Genomic DNA, 12,333 nt, shown 5'->3' on the forward strand with positions numbered 1-12,333 from the left:
CCTTGAGGAGTCTGATAAAAAATAAAATACTCACATAAGCTACAGGATCGTTGCTTCGCGTTCCTACGATGCTTAGTTTCTTTACATTGGTGTTCTCCTTCAGAGCTTCTGCATATGCTTTTAGAGTTGGTATGGGAATTTTCTGCAGAAAGAAACCCAAGTGGTATAGTTTCAACTCCTAACAGGGCTCTCCAATGCCAAGCCCACTCTGTGGACTCTCAAACTAATTCAACAGTTAAGTTGGCAGAGCGCTTGGCCTTTTGATAGGCAGACAAATATTTCTGAAAAGTGGACAGGAAATTATTCCCTTAAAAATTTCACATAAGACACAGGAGATTTTCAAGAGGTTAGAGAAAACTGAGGAAGCCACAAAACAAGGGGAAAGGACAGATTCTCCCCTAAATGTCTTCTCTGCCTTTCTGAGGCACTTAGTCCCAGGGACTCATACTCAAAGGCTACTTGGAAATGTTTCTTTGAGAGTTGGAGAGTAGAGTAACAGAAATCAAAATCTAGCCCACCTTATACAGTATGCTGACTATTTCCAATCTGATCGGAAACCCCTTAAAGGAAAAGAGAGTTCCCTGTCATATATTCATTCCCCAGCTCCCAGAACTGATCCTTGTGACTGATTTCCTATAAACTTCACCTTTGCTGGACAGCTCTGTCCATTTCAAATTAGACCAAATCTGTGGACTTTGAAGCCAACCACCCCCAAGTCAATTCTATCTTCCATGGCAAACTGAGAATCCCGGGCCCACCTAAATTAAAATCCATGTCCCATTTTCCAAAGAAGGTTGTATTAGTATGGATGCTGGCATGCAATAACAGGGTCTGGATTGAAACGTGTTGGCCAACCGCTGTATTCATCTACCTCACTTCCAGCTACAGCCTAATAAGACTCAGCCACTTGCCTGCCATATAAGTCCTTGGGCAAGTCACTTAAACTTCTCAGTGCCTCAGTTTTCTCTTCTGTATAATGGGGGATTCAATACCTGTTCTTACTCCCTGTGAGCCCCACGTGGGACAGGGACCATGTCTAATCTGATTATCTTGCATCCACCCCATCACTTAGTACAGTATTTGGCACATAGTAAGCACTTAACAAATCTACTATTTATCAGTGGTATTTATTGAGCACTTACCATGTGCACAGCACTGTACTAAACACTTGGAAGAGTACAATATGACTGTTGATAGACATGTTCCCTTGCCCACAAGGAGCTTATATTATTGTTATTATTATTATTATTATCATCATCATCATATCATCAAGGATTTTCCAGCCCTGGTAGGGCAAAATCATGGAGGCAGAAGTCGTTTCAAGAAACGGCCTGCGAGAATGATTCTGCTTCACTCTCTGAAAGGTGTTGTTGCATGTTGGAATTGCAGGAGCAATTAAAGTCCTTGTGCAATGATGTTTTACTTACATAAAAATATAAGCATTGCCATTACTGGGTCAGACCAATAGTCCATTCAGCCCAGGAGCCTATCTTTGACATGGACAAAAGGATAATCAGAGGAACTGTGTGATGGTTGCCGTTCTTGATATCCATTCTTACTTTTCCAGATGGGCCATCTAACATTCCTAACTTTTCCTCTCCCCACCACTTTCTTGTGCATGCTCTTATCCAAACCTTTCTTGAACTCACTGATAGTTTCAGCCTACACAACTTCCCGCAGCATCATCCGGATCTTTCAGTGTTTGCATTTTGAGGCAGATTTCCAGATCTAGTGCTTGGCTTTGCCAGTAGGTATGTGCCCAAACCAAGTAAATCCACAGCAGGGAACCTTGTTTATTTTATGCTCCTTTTTAGTTTGCATTGTAAAACTTCCTTAAACAAATTATGCCCTCATTACGTGTATTCCTTGCTCTGTTACCTAAAGCAGAAATGGACAATGTTGAAACAAGACCCTGTGATTCTCTGCAACCAGATTTTCTTCCTTGACCATTTTCCTCTGGTAACATATTTAAATCATATTTTTCCAAATGTGAATTGAAATAGAAATGAGAAGCAAATACCCTGATATTATTAAGGTTGACCTCCTCAAGTTGAGGGTCATTGTTCTTTATTCGTTCCAGGGTTTTCTCTACATCAGTTGCATTGGGTTCTTCATCAGGAACTGGTTTATATTGTGTAGGCTTAATAACACCTGAAATCACAAATGACAATGGTACAATATCATTTGGGAGCGGGGAAAAGGAACTTCTTTATACCACACCCACCTTGGGGGCCACTTTTCTTTCTGTCAGGGCCATTTGAAAGCAATTTTGAAAGTGGATCTGGATAATTTACTAAGAGCATTTGTGACTACAGAATGCTCAAGTGGAAAATTCTAATCCCATGTTTCTGGGCAGCAGCCAATGGCTCACCACAGACTTGAGGTCAGAATCTCCATTTCCTCTTCAAAGCTAGAGGGTCCAGTAGGTCAGGGGGCAAATCCATATCAGGGGACCAGTGATCAACAGAACTACAATCCCAGTCAGTGGACAAGATCAATCAGTCAATGGTATTTTTTGAGTGCTTACTGTATGACAAGCATTGTACTAAGCCCTTGGGTGAGTACAGTACAACAAAGTTGGTAGAGATGTTCCCTGCCCACCAGGAGCTTCAAGTTTGGAGGGGGAGACCAACATGAATATAAATGAATAAATTATGGAAACGTACATGAGTGCTATGGGGCTGAGAGTGGGGTGACTAAAGTGCTTAATGAGTAAAGTCAGAGTGGAAGGCCCCTGGCTTTCCAGTGTTTGAGGCAGTGTGGGTCAAATGACAGCTTTTCTCCATGGGTCCTCTAACTTTCCCCTTCACTGTCTCGCCAGCCCTCAAGATCCCTCTCCCAGTACACACTCTGCAAAGCCAGGGCTCCTGCCTCAACCTCACCTGCCACCCAGGGTTCAAATTCTGTACAATTCCACCTCACTGTGACGACTTGTCACAGAAGCATATCGTATCTGTAGCCAGGAACTCCACCACCCCTGAGAGGACCTCTTAAGGAGGAGGACGAGGAGGAGGAGGAGACTCTGAGACCACTTGGTGGAAAGAGGCCATACTACACTCTGCTGCCTGGATCATTTTGCTACAAAAACGTTCAGCACATTTCCCCACTCCTCAAGAAACTCCAGGGGTTGCCCATCCACCTCCGCATCAAAGAACAGCTCCTTACCATTGGCTTTAAAGTACTCAATCACCTTGTCCCCCCTACCTCTTTTCGCTACTCTCTTATAACTCAGCCTGCACACTTCACTCCTCTAATGCTAAGCTTCTCACTGTGCCTCCATCTCATCTATCTTGCTGCCGATCCCTTGCCCACATCCTGCCTCTGGCCTGAAACACCCTCCCTCCTCAAATCCAACAGACAATTACTCCCCCCATTTCAAAGCTTTATTGAAGGCACATCTCCTCCAAGAGGCCTTCCCTAAGCCCCTCTTTCCTCATCTCCCACTCCCTTCTGAGTCACCCTGACTTGCTCTCTTTGTTCTTATTCTTCCCCCCTCCCAGCCCCACAGCACTTATGTATATATCTGTAATTATTCATTGATATTATTATTTATTTACTATTAATGTCTGTCTCCTCCCCCTAGACTGTAAGCTCATTGTAGGCAGGGATTGTGTCTGTTTAAGCTACTGAGAGCTCACCTCCTCCAGGAGGCCTTCTGAGACTGAGCCCCCTTTTTCCTCTCCCCCTCCCCATCCCCCCACCCTACCTCCTTCCCCTCCCCACAGCACCTGTATATATGTTTGTACAGATTTATTACTCTATTTATTTTACTTGCACATATTTACTATTCTATTTATTTTGTCAAAGATGTGCATCTAGCTTTACTTCTACTTATTCTGATGACTTGACACCTGACCACATGTTTTGTTTTGTTGTCTGTCGCCCCCTTCTAGACTGTGAGCCCGTTGTTGGGTAGGGACCATCTCTATTTGTTGCCAACTTGTACTTCCCAAGCTCTTAGTGCAGTGCTCTACACACAGTAAGCACTCAATAAATACAACTGAATGAATGAATGATGTAGTGGCATACTCTCCCAAGCGCTTAGTACAGTGCTCTGCATACAGTAAGTGCTCAATAAATATGATTGAATGAATGAATATATATGGGGAGAAACAAGCACGGGTCTTTAAACCTAAATATAATTCTCCAGCTAGCCTCAGCCAGGTGACATTTGCTTCACTGTCATTGAAAACACGAGGTAGGAAATCAGGTGGTGAGATGCTTGGGGAAAAATATATCAAAATTCGAGGTATTCACCCATCTTTGTCAAGTTCATCGGGCTAATTATGCACATTATTTTCTAATAAGGAATAAATCAATATACAGATTAGGAAAGCATTGTCACCTGATGCCCCAAAGTGTAGTTTTCTCTTTATTAGATGCCAGTTACATAGTTTTTCATCACTAATGCTTTGTTTCTTCTGCCATGGGTTTGTTCTAGCTCAGGAAGGAGCAATTCAAAGTCACCTCTGAGTTCCAGCACCCTGGACCTTCTAACTCAGCTTTTGGTTTTCATCAATCAATCAGTGCTATTTATTGAGCATATACTGCATGCAGAGCGCTGTACTAAGTGCTTGGGAGGGTTTGACACAACATACTTGGTAGACATAATCCCTATCCTCAAGGATCTTACAGACTAGAGACAGACATTAAAATAAATGACAAACATCCTGTGGCAGTGAGGTGATATTGGGAGGTACAGATCCAAGTACACAGAGGACGCAGAAGGGAGGACAAATAGTGAGGGTTTAGTCAAGGAAGGCCTCTTGGAGGAGATATGATTTTAGTGCTCAGGGGTCACATAACTAGTATTACTCTCATGTATTAGCATGGAAATCTTCCGGCATATTAGCTTTTACCAGTTATGGAAATCACTTCAAATCTATTAACAAAACCCTTCACGCCCCATCAACAGCAATTGCTGCAATTCCATCAACAAGAAGCCAGAATAAGTCACAGCCATAAACATTTCCCAATCATACTTACTGTTCAGTCCTTCTTTGTTTACTATAGAACTGCTTCCAAGAGCTCCATAATACTGCTGGTTACTCATCAGCGTGTGCATGCCAAGAATAGCTATATGTATGTATAGGCAAAAGAAAAACAAAAGACAGCATGGTTATTCAAGTTCCTCAGATGACAAAACTGCTCTCTGGTGAAAGTTCACATACAGCCACGAGACTGTTAGACATGGAAATTGAAATGTATTTTGTTATCTGATAACGATTATCAAAAATGCAAGGCAAGGTAGTGATGGGGGAGGTACAGCTGGGTTATCTACAAAATCGATTCCCTCCAGTGCCAATCTTCCCCTTGTCTACCCAGGAATATCACCTATTGAGAGGGTAAACCCCTTGAGTGCAAGAAATCTTCTCTCTGTCATCTGGAAGTGGCAAATTCAGTGCTGCTCACTGTAGGCCTTTGTTAAATACTTGTTGATTTACTGAAAGATGCAGAACAAGAATATGACCTTATGTTTAGGGAGAGTCATTTCTCTAAACCTGATAATCCATCTGGGGAAGCTGGTGAATAAAATACTTACAGAGAGTGAACTGCCCAGTCCTGCTTTTAAAGTAGCAGTACCTATTTACCCTGGTCTTCCAGATAAGCGCTGCTTGAAACTCTGTTTGACATTTTCCAGGTCCGGTCATTTATTGATGTCATAATAGTAGTAGTAATAGTAATAATAATAACAATGATGGTGTTTGTTAAGCCCTTATTCTGTGCCAAACACTGTTCTAAGAACTTGGGTAGATACAAGGTATTCGGGTTGTCCCATGTGGGGCTCACAGTCTTCATCCTCATTTTACAGATGAGGTAACTGAGGCACAGAGAAGTTAGGTGACTTGCCCAAACTCACACAGCTGACAAGTTTCAGAGCTGGGATTGAACCCATGACCTCTGACTCCCAAGCCCATGGTCTTTCCAGTAAGCCACACTGCTTGCCATACTACTAATGGTAGTAGTATGGCATAGTGAATAGAGCATGGGCCTGCGAGCCAGAAGGTCATGGGTTCTAATCCTGGCTTTGCCGCATGTCTGCTGTGTGACCTTGGGCAAATCACTTTACTTCTCTGTGCCTCAGTTACCTCATCTGCAAAATGGAGACTGAGACTGTGAGCCCCACATGGGACAGGGGTTGTGTCCAACCTGATTTTCTTGTATCCACCCCAGTGCTTAGTACAGTGCTTGGCACATAGTAAGCACTTAACAAATGCCACAACTGTTATTATTATCATTATTATTTGTAGTAGCATTTATTAAATGTGCAGAGCACCATGCTAAGTATTGGGAAAGAATCACAAGTGGGAATTAGATACAGTCGTAGTGATGGTATCAAAAGGCCTCAGAAGCCTGAAAAAGAACTATCCCCATGTTGTGGATCACATTTTCCATTTCTACTAAAATTATCTTTTGCTCATATCTTGACCTGCCACAGGCCTGAGTTCCCTGCTGATTGACTCACTGTAAGTTCAGGATCCTCAATACTGAAACTCTAACTTGCCCACCAGAGAGAAACATTAGGGTGATATTATTTGGTCCATCCCAAAACACTAGGATGGTTGTCCAGGAAGGCAACCACTCCTCCAAATCCACAGCTGTTCAGCCACTTGGGCTGTGCTGTTGGGTGAGGCACACTGCACATGATGTGCTTCCTGTAGGGGTAAGTAAGCCCTCCCTGCTCCCACTCCACCCTCCTTGCTCAGAGAATTGCCATAGCACAGCATTCCTGCCCCCCACATCCGGCACGCCGAACTCACCACTCCCATGCCCCATCCCCCTAGTCCCTCCCACACTCCCCATCACCTCCTTTCCCTCCTGCCAGGCAGGCCCAACACCCATAATCAGCCCCGGCTTTTTCTCCTCTTTTTAAAGCTGTTGCATTTTTCAATTAGCGGCCACCACCACCACCACCACCACCTCCTTCCCCTTCCTCGGCTTGTAGCCCATCCTCTGCCACAGCCACGGGAATGGGGATGGAACGGGGATGGACTGGGGCAGGATGTGAAGGGAGGGCAGGAGGCCACAACAGCGGGGGAGGTGGCTGGGGAAGAGATCACCCCCCCCACACACCACCACACCCACCCACCCATTCCACCCTGGGGCCGGCTACAGGTGCTGGACTGGCCCCACAGGGGAGGAAGTAGCACAAGGGTGGGGGATGTGGGGGGGACTATGAAGACAAGGGGAAGTGGAAGGCCAATTTGGGGTGCAGGGAGAGGGTGGTGAGAATGCTACACTGGCAGCAATTTAAAGAGGAGAGGGAGGGGCAAGGTGAGATAGGAGCAGGGCAGGGGCAGGGAGGGCTTACTTACCTGCCAGGTGAATAAACTGAGTACAAATCACTTCATCAAGAAGTGATTTGTACCAGACTGGCGTGGAACCATTCCTCCAAGCATCCTGTTGCCACTGTCAGAAAAAGAATACTGGGCTGGATGGACATTGGTGTGACCCAGTAATGGCATTGTTAAGATCTTATGTTCTAATAGACTCCATTGCCTAACTGAAGAATGACATCAAGCGTTTCAGACAGGGAGTTGGAGCTGCATGAATTTCTGGTGAAAAGGCAGGTAATAGCTTTCTGGGTTGGATATGGGAACTATGAACTAAATAAGAAAAAAGGTGACTTTTAAAACAAAACCATCTTAAGAAACCTCTAATTTATTTGCTAACTGCAGCATCTTCCCCCACACCCAACTCTCCAAACAAAACTCAGAACAAACTTCAGAACAGCCTTTTTATAATCAATGAATCAGTCTGGGAAAGCAAATTTTGTCTGTATTTCCAAAGTGCCCTTAGTTTTAGTTGTGGTTCTGTCTGCATAGGTAGAAGGAAGTGAAAGATTGAACAATTATTTTGGGGGAATTGAATTCCTAATGACAGCCAGACTGGAGGAGTTAAATTGAAACCCTCTCTTTTCCTTCAGTATCATTCATTCATTCATTCATTCATTCATTCAATCGTATTTATGGTTTTTTGGTTTGAATTGACCAGGTAAATACTTCAAGCTCTTCACTGTGCCTCTGTAGACAGAGCCCATACAGTATTACATTTTGATTACAGCATATGGACTATCTTCAAGGAGAAAGTCAAGAGCTGAGCATGGAAACTCCCAGGATAGCTTAAGACTTTCCATTGCCAGCAAGATGCTAGGTGGAATTCCTCCAGACAAACTACTGAAGAATAAAATCTACCGTGAACTACCTGAATCACAATACGGTTTCAAAGCAACAAGCAGCATGGCAAATAAGACCTGTACAGCTTGACAGGCAGGAAAAGTGCAGGGAGTAACACAAGACCTCTATGCTGTTTTTGCTGATGTCATAAAAGCATGTGTCACCATCAACAGACCAGGGTTCTGACCATTTCTAGGCAAATCTAGCTGCCCTGAGAAATTAGCCAAGGTCAGTAGGCTACTCCATTCATTCATTCATTCATTCATTCATTCATCTGTATTTATTGAGCATTCATTCATTCATTCAATCGTATTTATTGAGTGCTTACTGTGTGCAGAGCACTGTACTAAGCGCTTGGGAAGTACAATAGCAGAGCACTATACTAAGCACTTAGTATAATTCAGCAACAGAGACAATCCCTACCCAACAACGGGCTCACAGTCTTGAAGAGGGGAGACAGACAACAAAACAAAAAAAGTACAAGTAAACAGGCATCAATTGCATCAATATAAACAAATAAAATTATACATATACCATTAATAAAATAAATAGAATAATAAATATGTATATATATACACAAGTACTGTGGGGCGGGGAGGGGGGTAGAGCAGAGGAAGGGAGTTAGGACGATAAAGAGGGGAGGAGCAGAAGAAAAGTGGGGCTCAGTCTGGGAAGAGTGTTTCTGTAGAAAGATAATCCGGGCAGCAGAGTGAAGTATAAACTGAAGTGGGGAGAGACAGGAGGTTGGGAGATCAGAAAGAAGGCTGAAGCAGTAATCCAGTCGGGATATAAGTGATTGTACTAACAAGGTAGCAGTTTAGATGGAGAGGAAAGGGCAGATCTTAGCAATGTTGTGAAGGTGAGACCAGCAAGTTTTGGTGACGGATTGGATATGTGGGGTGAATGAGAGAGCGGAGTCAAGGATGACACCAAGGTTGCAGGCTTGTGAGACGGGAAGGCCTCACATTGTGGACATAGTGTCGTCCACAATGATGGGAAAGTCAGGGAGAGGACAGGGTTTGGGAGGGAAGATAAGAAGCTCAGTCTTGCACATGTTGAGTTTTAGGTGGTGGGAGGACATCCAGGTGTAGATGTGAGCCTGGAGGAAGGGATGGAGAACAGGGGAGGAGACGTAGATTTGGGTATCACCCATGTAGAGATAATAGTTGAAGCCGTGGGAGTGAATGAGTTCACCAAGGGAGTGAGTATAGATGGAGAACAGAAGGGGACCAAGAACTAACCTTTGAGAAACCCCTACAGTTAGGGGAATGGGAGGGGGAGGAGGATCCCATGAAGGAGACTGAGAATGATTGGTCAGAGAGATAAGAGGAGAACCAGGAGAGGACAGAGTCAGTGAAGCCAAGATTGGATAACGTGTTGAGGAGAAGGGGATGGTCAACATGAGAGGTCGAGGAGGATTAGGATGGAGTAGGAGCCATTGAATTTGACAAGAAGGCGGTCATTGGTGACCTTTGAGAGGGCAGTTTCGGTGGAGTGGAGGGGACGGAAGCCAAATTGGAGTCCAGGAGAGAGTTGGAGGAGAGGAATTCGAGGCAGCGAGTGTTGATGACTCACTCCAGGAGTTTGGAAAGGAAGGGTAGAAGGGAGATGGGGCAATAACTGGAGAGGGCTGTGGGATCAAGGGAGGGTTTTTTAAGATGGGGGAGACATGGGCATGTTTGAAGGCAGAGAAGAAGAAGCCGTTGAAGAGTGAGTGGTTGAAGATGGAAATTAAGGAGGGGAGGAGGGAAGGGGTAAGAGCTTTCATAACGTGAGAGGGGATGGGGTCAGAAGCGCAAGTGGAGGGGGTGACACTGGAGAGGAGGGAGGAGATCTCCTCTGAAGATACCGCTGGGAAGGATGGGAAAGTAAAGGAGAAGGTTGAGAGCAGGGGGGTTGGAGAAAGGGGAGGGGTGACTTTGGGGAGCTCAGACCTGATGGTGTTAATTTTCCTAATGAAGTAGGTGGCCAGATCGCTGGGGGTGAGGGAAGGAGGAGGGGGAGGAACAGGGGGCCTGAGGAGGGAGTTAAATATCCAGAACAGCTGACTAGGGTAATGGGCATGGGTGTCAATAAGGAAACGGAAATAGGTTTGCCTGGCAGAGGGGAGGGCAAGAAATGATGAATTTAAAGTGATCTAAGTTGGCTTGGTGTTTAGAATTCCACCAGCAGCATTCAGCAGCTCAAGCATAAGAGCAAAGGAGGCAGACATGGCAGTGATCCAGGGTTGTGGGTTAGTAGTGCGAGAGCGATGAAGGGATAGGGGAGCGAGTGAATTGAGTAGAGTGGGTGGAGTTGAAAGCATCTATTTGACCATCAAGAGTGGATAGGGAGATTAAGTGGGGTATGATGTGCTGAGAGAGATGGATGGGGTCAAGAGAGAGGAGGTCTCTGTGGGGGAGTAATACAGATTTATGGGGAGGGGGAGTGTGAGAAAGGAGGCAGGTGAGAAGGTTGTGGTCAGAGAGAGGGAGATCAGAGTTGGGGAGGGTAGAGGTTGTGCAGTGGTTAGAGTTGATGAGATCAAGAGTCTGACCAAGTTGGTGAGTGGGCGAGGTGGGGTGGAGCAGGAGGCAAGGTGTGATAGAAGGCTGGTGACAGGGTTGTCTGTTGACAGTATGGCCACAACTGAAGTTACTCTCTCTGATCCTTTCCCCAGTCACAGGGTTATGCAATAGATCCAATCCTGCTCAATTCATCCCCTCCTAGGCTGAAATGCTGGAGGATTTAACAAAGGGACCTGGAAGTTGGAGTCTGAATGGACTTCCAGTCCATCAGGGTATCTCATCCACCAGGTTATGAACATCATCAAAAGTTTTTGAGAAGGTTATTCGGGAACTTTCTTATAACAATGACTGTGCTCAAGGCAAATTCTTATAAATCGCTTCACTGATTTGGCATGTTGTTATGGACTGATGGTAAGCCTGAAGAAAACCAAAGTTATGTACCATCCTGCATCCAGGAAGCCCTATACAAAGCCAAAGACTTTCACTGGCAATCCAGAACTTAACTGAATTCTGCTATGGAGGCAGTACATGATCCAACAGTTCACAGATAAAGAAGTAGAAAACAGAATTTAAAAGGCCAGCTATTGGGATGCTAGGACATTTGGCACTGATAGTTTTTGGGATATTGACAGAAACTCCTCACCCTCGGCTTCAAGGCTGTCCATCACCTCGCCCCCTCCTACCTCACCTCCCTTCTCTCCTTCTACAGCCCACCCCGCACCCTCCGCTCCTCTGCTGCTAATCTCCTCACCATACCTCGTTCTCGCCTGTCCCGCCATCGACCTCCGGGCCACATCATTCCCCGGGCCTGGAATGCCCTCCCTCTGCCCATCCACCAAGCTAGCTCTCTTCCTCCCTTCAAGGCCCTACTGAGAGCTCACTTCCTCCAGGAGGCCTTCCCAGACTGAGCCCCTTTCTTCCTCTCCCCCTCGTCCCCCTCTCCATCCCCCCATCTTACCTCCTTCCCTTCCCCACAGCACCTGTATATATGTATATATGTTTGTACATATGTATTACTCTATTTATTTATCTATTTATTTTACTTGTACATATCTATTCTATTTATTTTATTTTGTTAGTATGTTTGGTTTTTTTTCTCTGTCTCCCCCTTTTAGACTGTGAGCCCACTGTTGGGTAGGGACTGTCCCTCTATGTTGCCAAATTGTACTTCCCAAGCACTTAGTACAGTGCTCTGCACACAGTAAGCGCTCAATAAATACGATTGATGAGGATGATGATGATGAGTGACAATGGGGCAACAAGCTTCATACCAAGTTGAAGCTCTATATAGTTGGGGTTGTCTCAAATTTGTATATGGCTGGGAGTTCTGAACATAGTACAGAAGATGCCTCCAGCTTCCTGAGCAATTTCACCTGGGAAACATACTCTCCACCACAAGCACTTAGTACAGTGCTCTGCACACAGTAAGCACTCAATAAATACAACTGAATACTCTCCACGAGGTTCTAGAACACAGTCAGATCAGCTGCCTTAAAACAATGCTCACAGCAGCACAGATCTGCTGGACAGACCATGTACAGAGAATGGACAACTACTGGCAACTTCAACAACTGCTGTAGGATGAAACAAAAGGGGCACACTCCACTAGGGTGGGCAAAAGAAACTATTCTGAGAAACTATGAAGCCCA

General features: G+C 45.0%; 1 protein-coding gene across 2 annotated transcripts in view; it reads right to left on the bottom strand.

Annotated features, from left to right (window-relative positions):
* The window catches only part of TMOD1 (tropomodulin 1), a 105,875-nt gene that overhangs the window by 22,352 nt on the left and 71,190 nt on the right, over positions 1–12,333 (bottom strand). For both annotated transcript variants that reach the window (XM_038769624.1, XM_038769623.1), the window contains exons 5-7: positions 4,987–5,076; positions 2,021–2,151; positions 35–142 (exon numbers count right to left, since the gene is read on the bottom strand). In XM_038769624.1, coding sequence (XP_038625552.1) covers positions 35–142; positions 2,021–2,151; positions 4,987–5,076 — 329 coding nt within the window. The remainder of the gene's footprint in view (positions 1–34; positions 143–2,020; positions 2,152–4,986; positions 5,077–12,333) is intronic.

Source organism: Tachyglossus aculeatus, chromosome X4, assembly GCF_015852505.1.
Source record: "Tachyglossus aculeatus isolate mTacAcu1 chromosome X4, mTacAcu1.pri, whole genome shotgun sequence".
In the NCBI taxonomy this organism is placed as follows: Eukaryota; Metazoa; Chordata; class Mammalia; order Monotremata; family Tachyglossidae; genus Tachyglossus; species Tachyglossus aculeatus.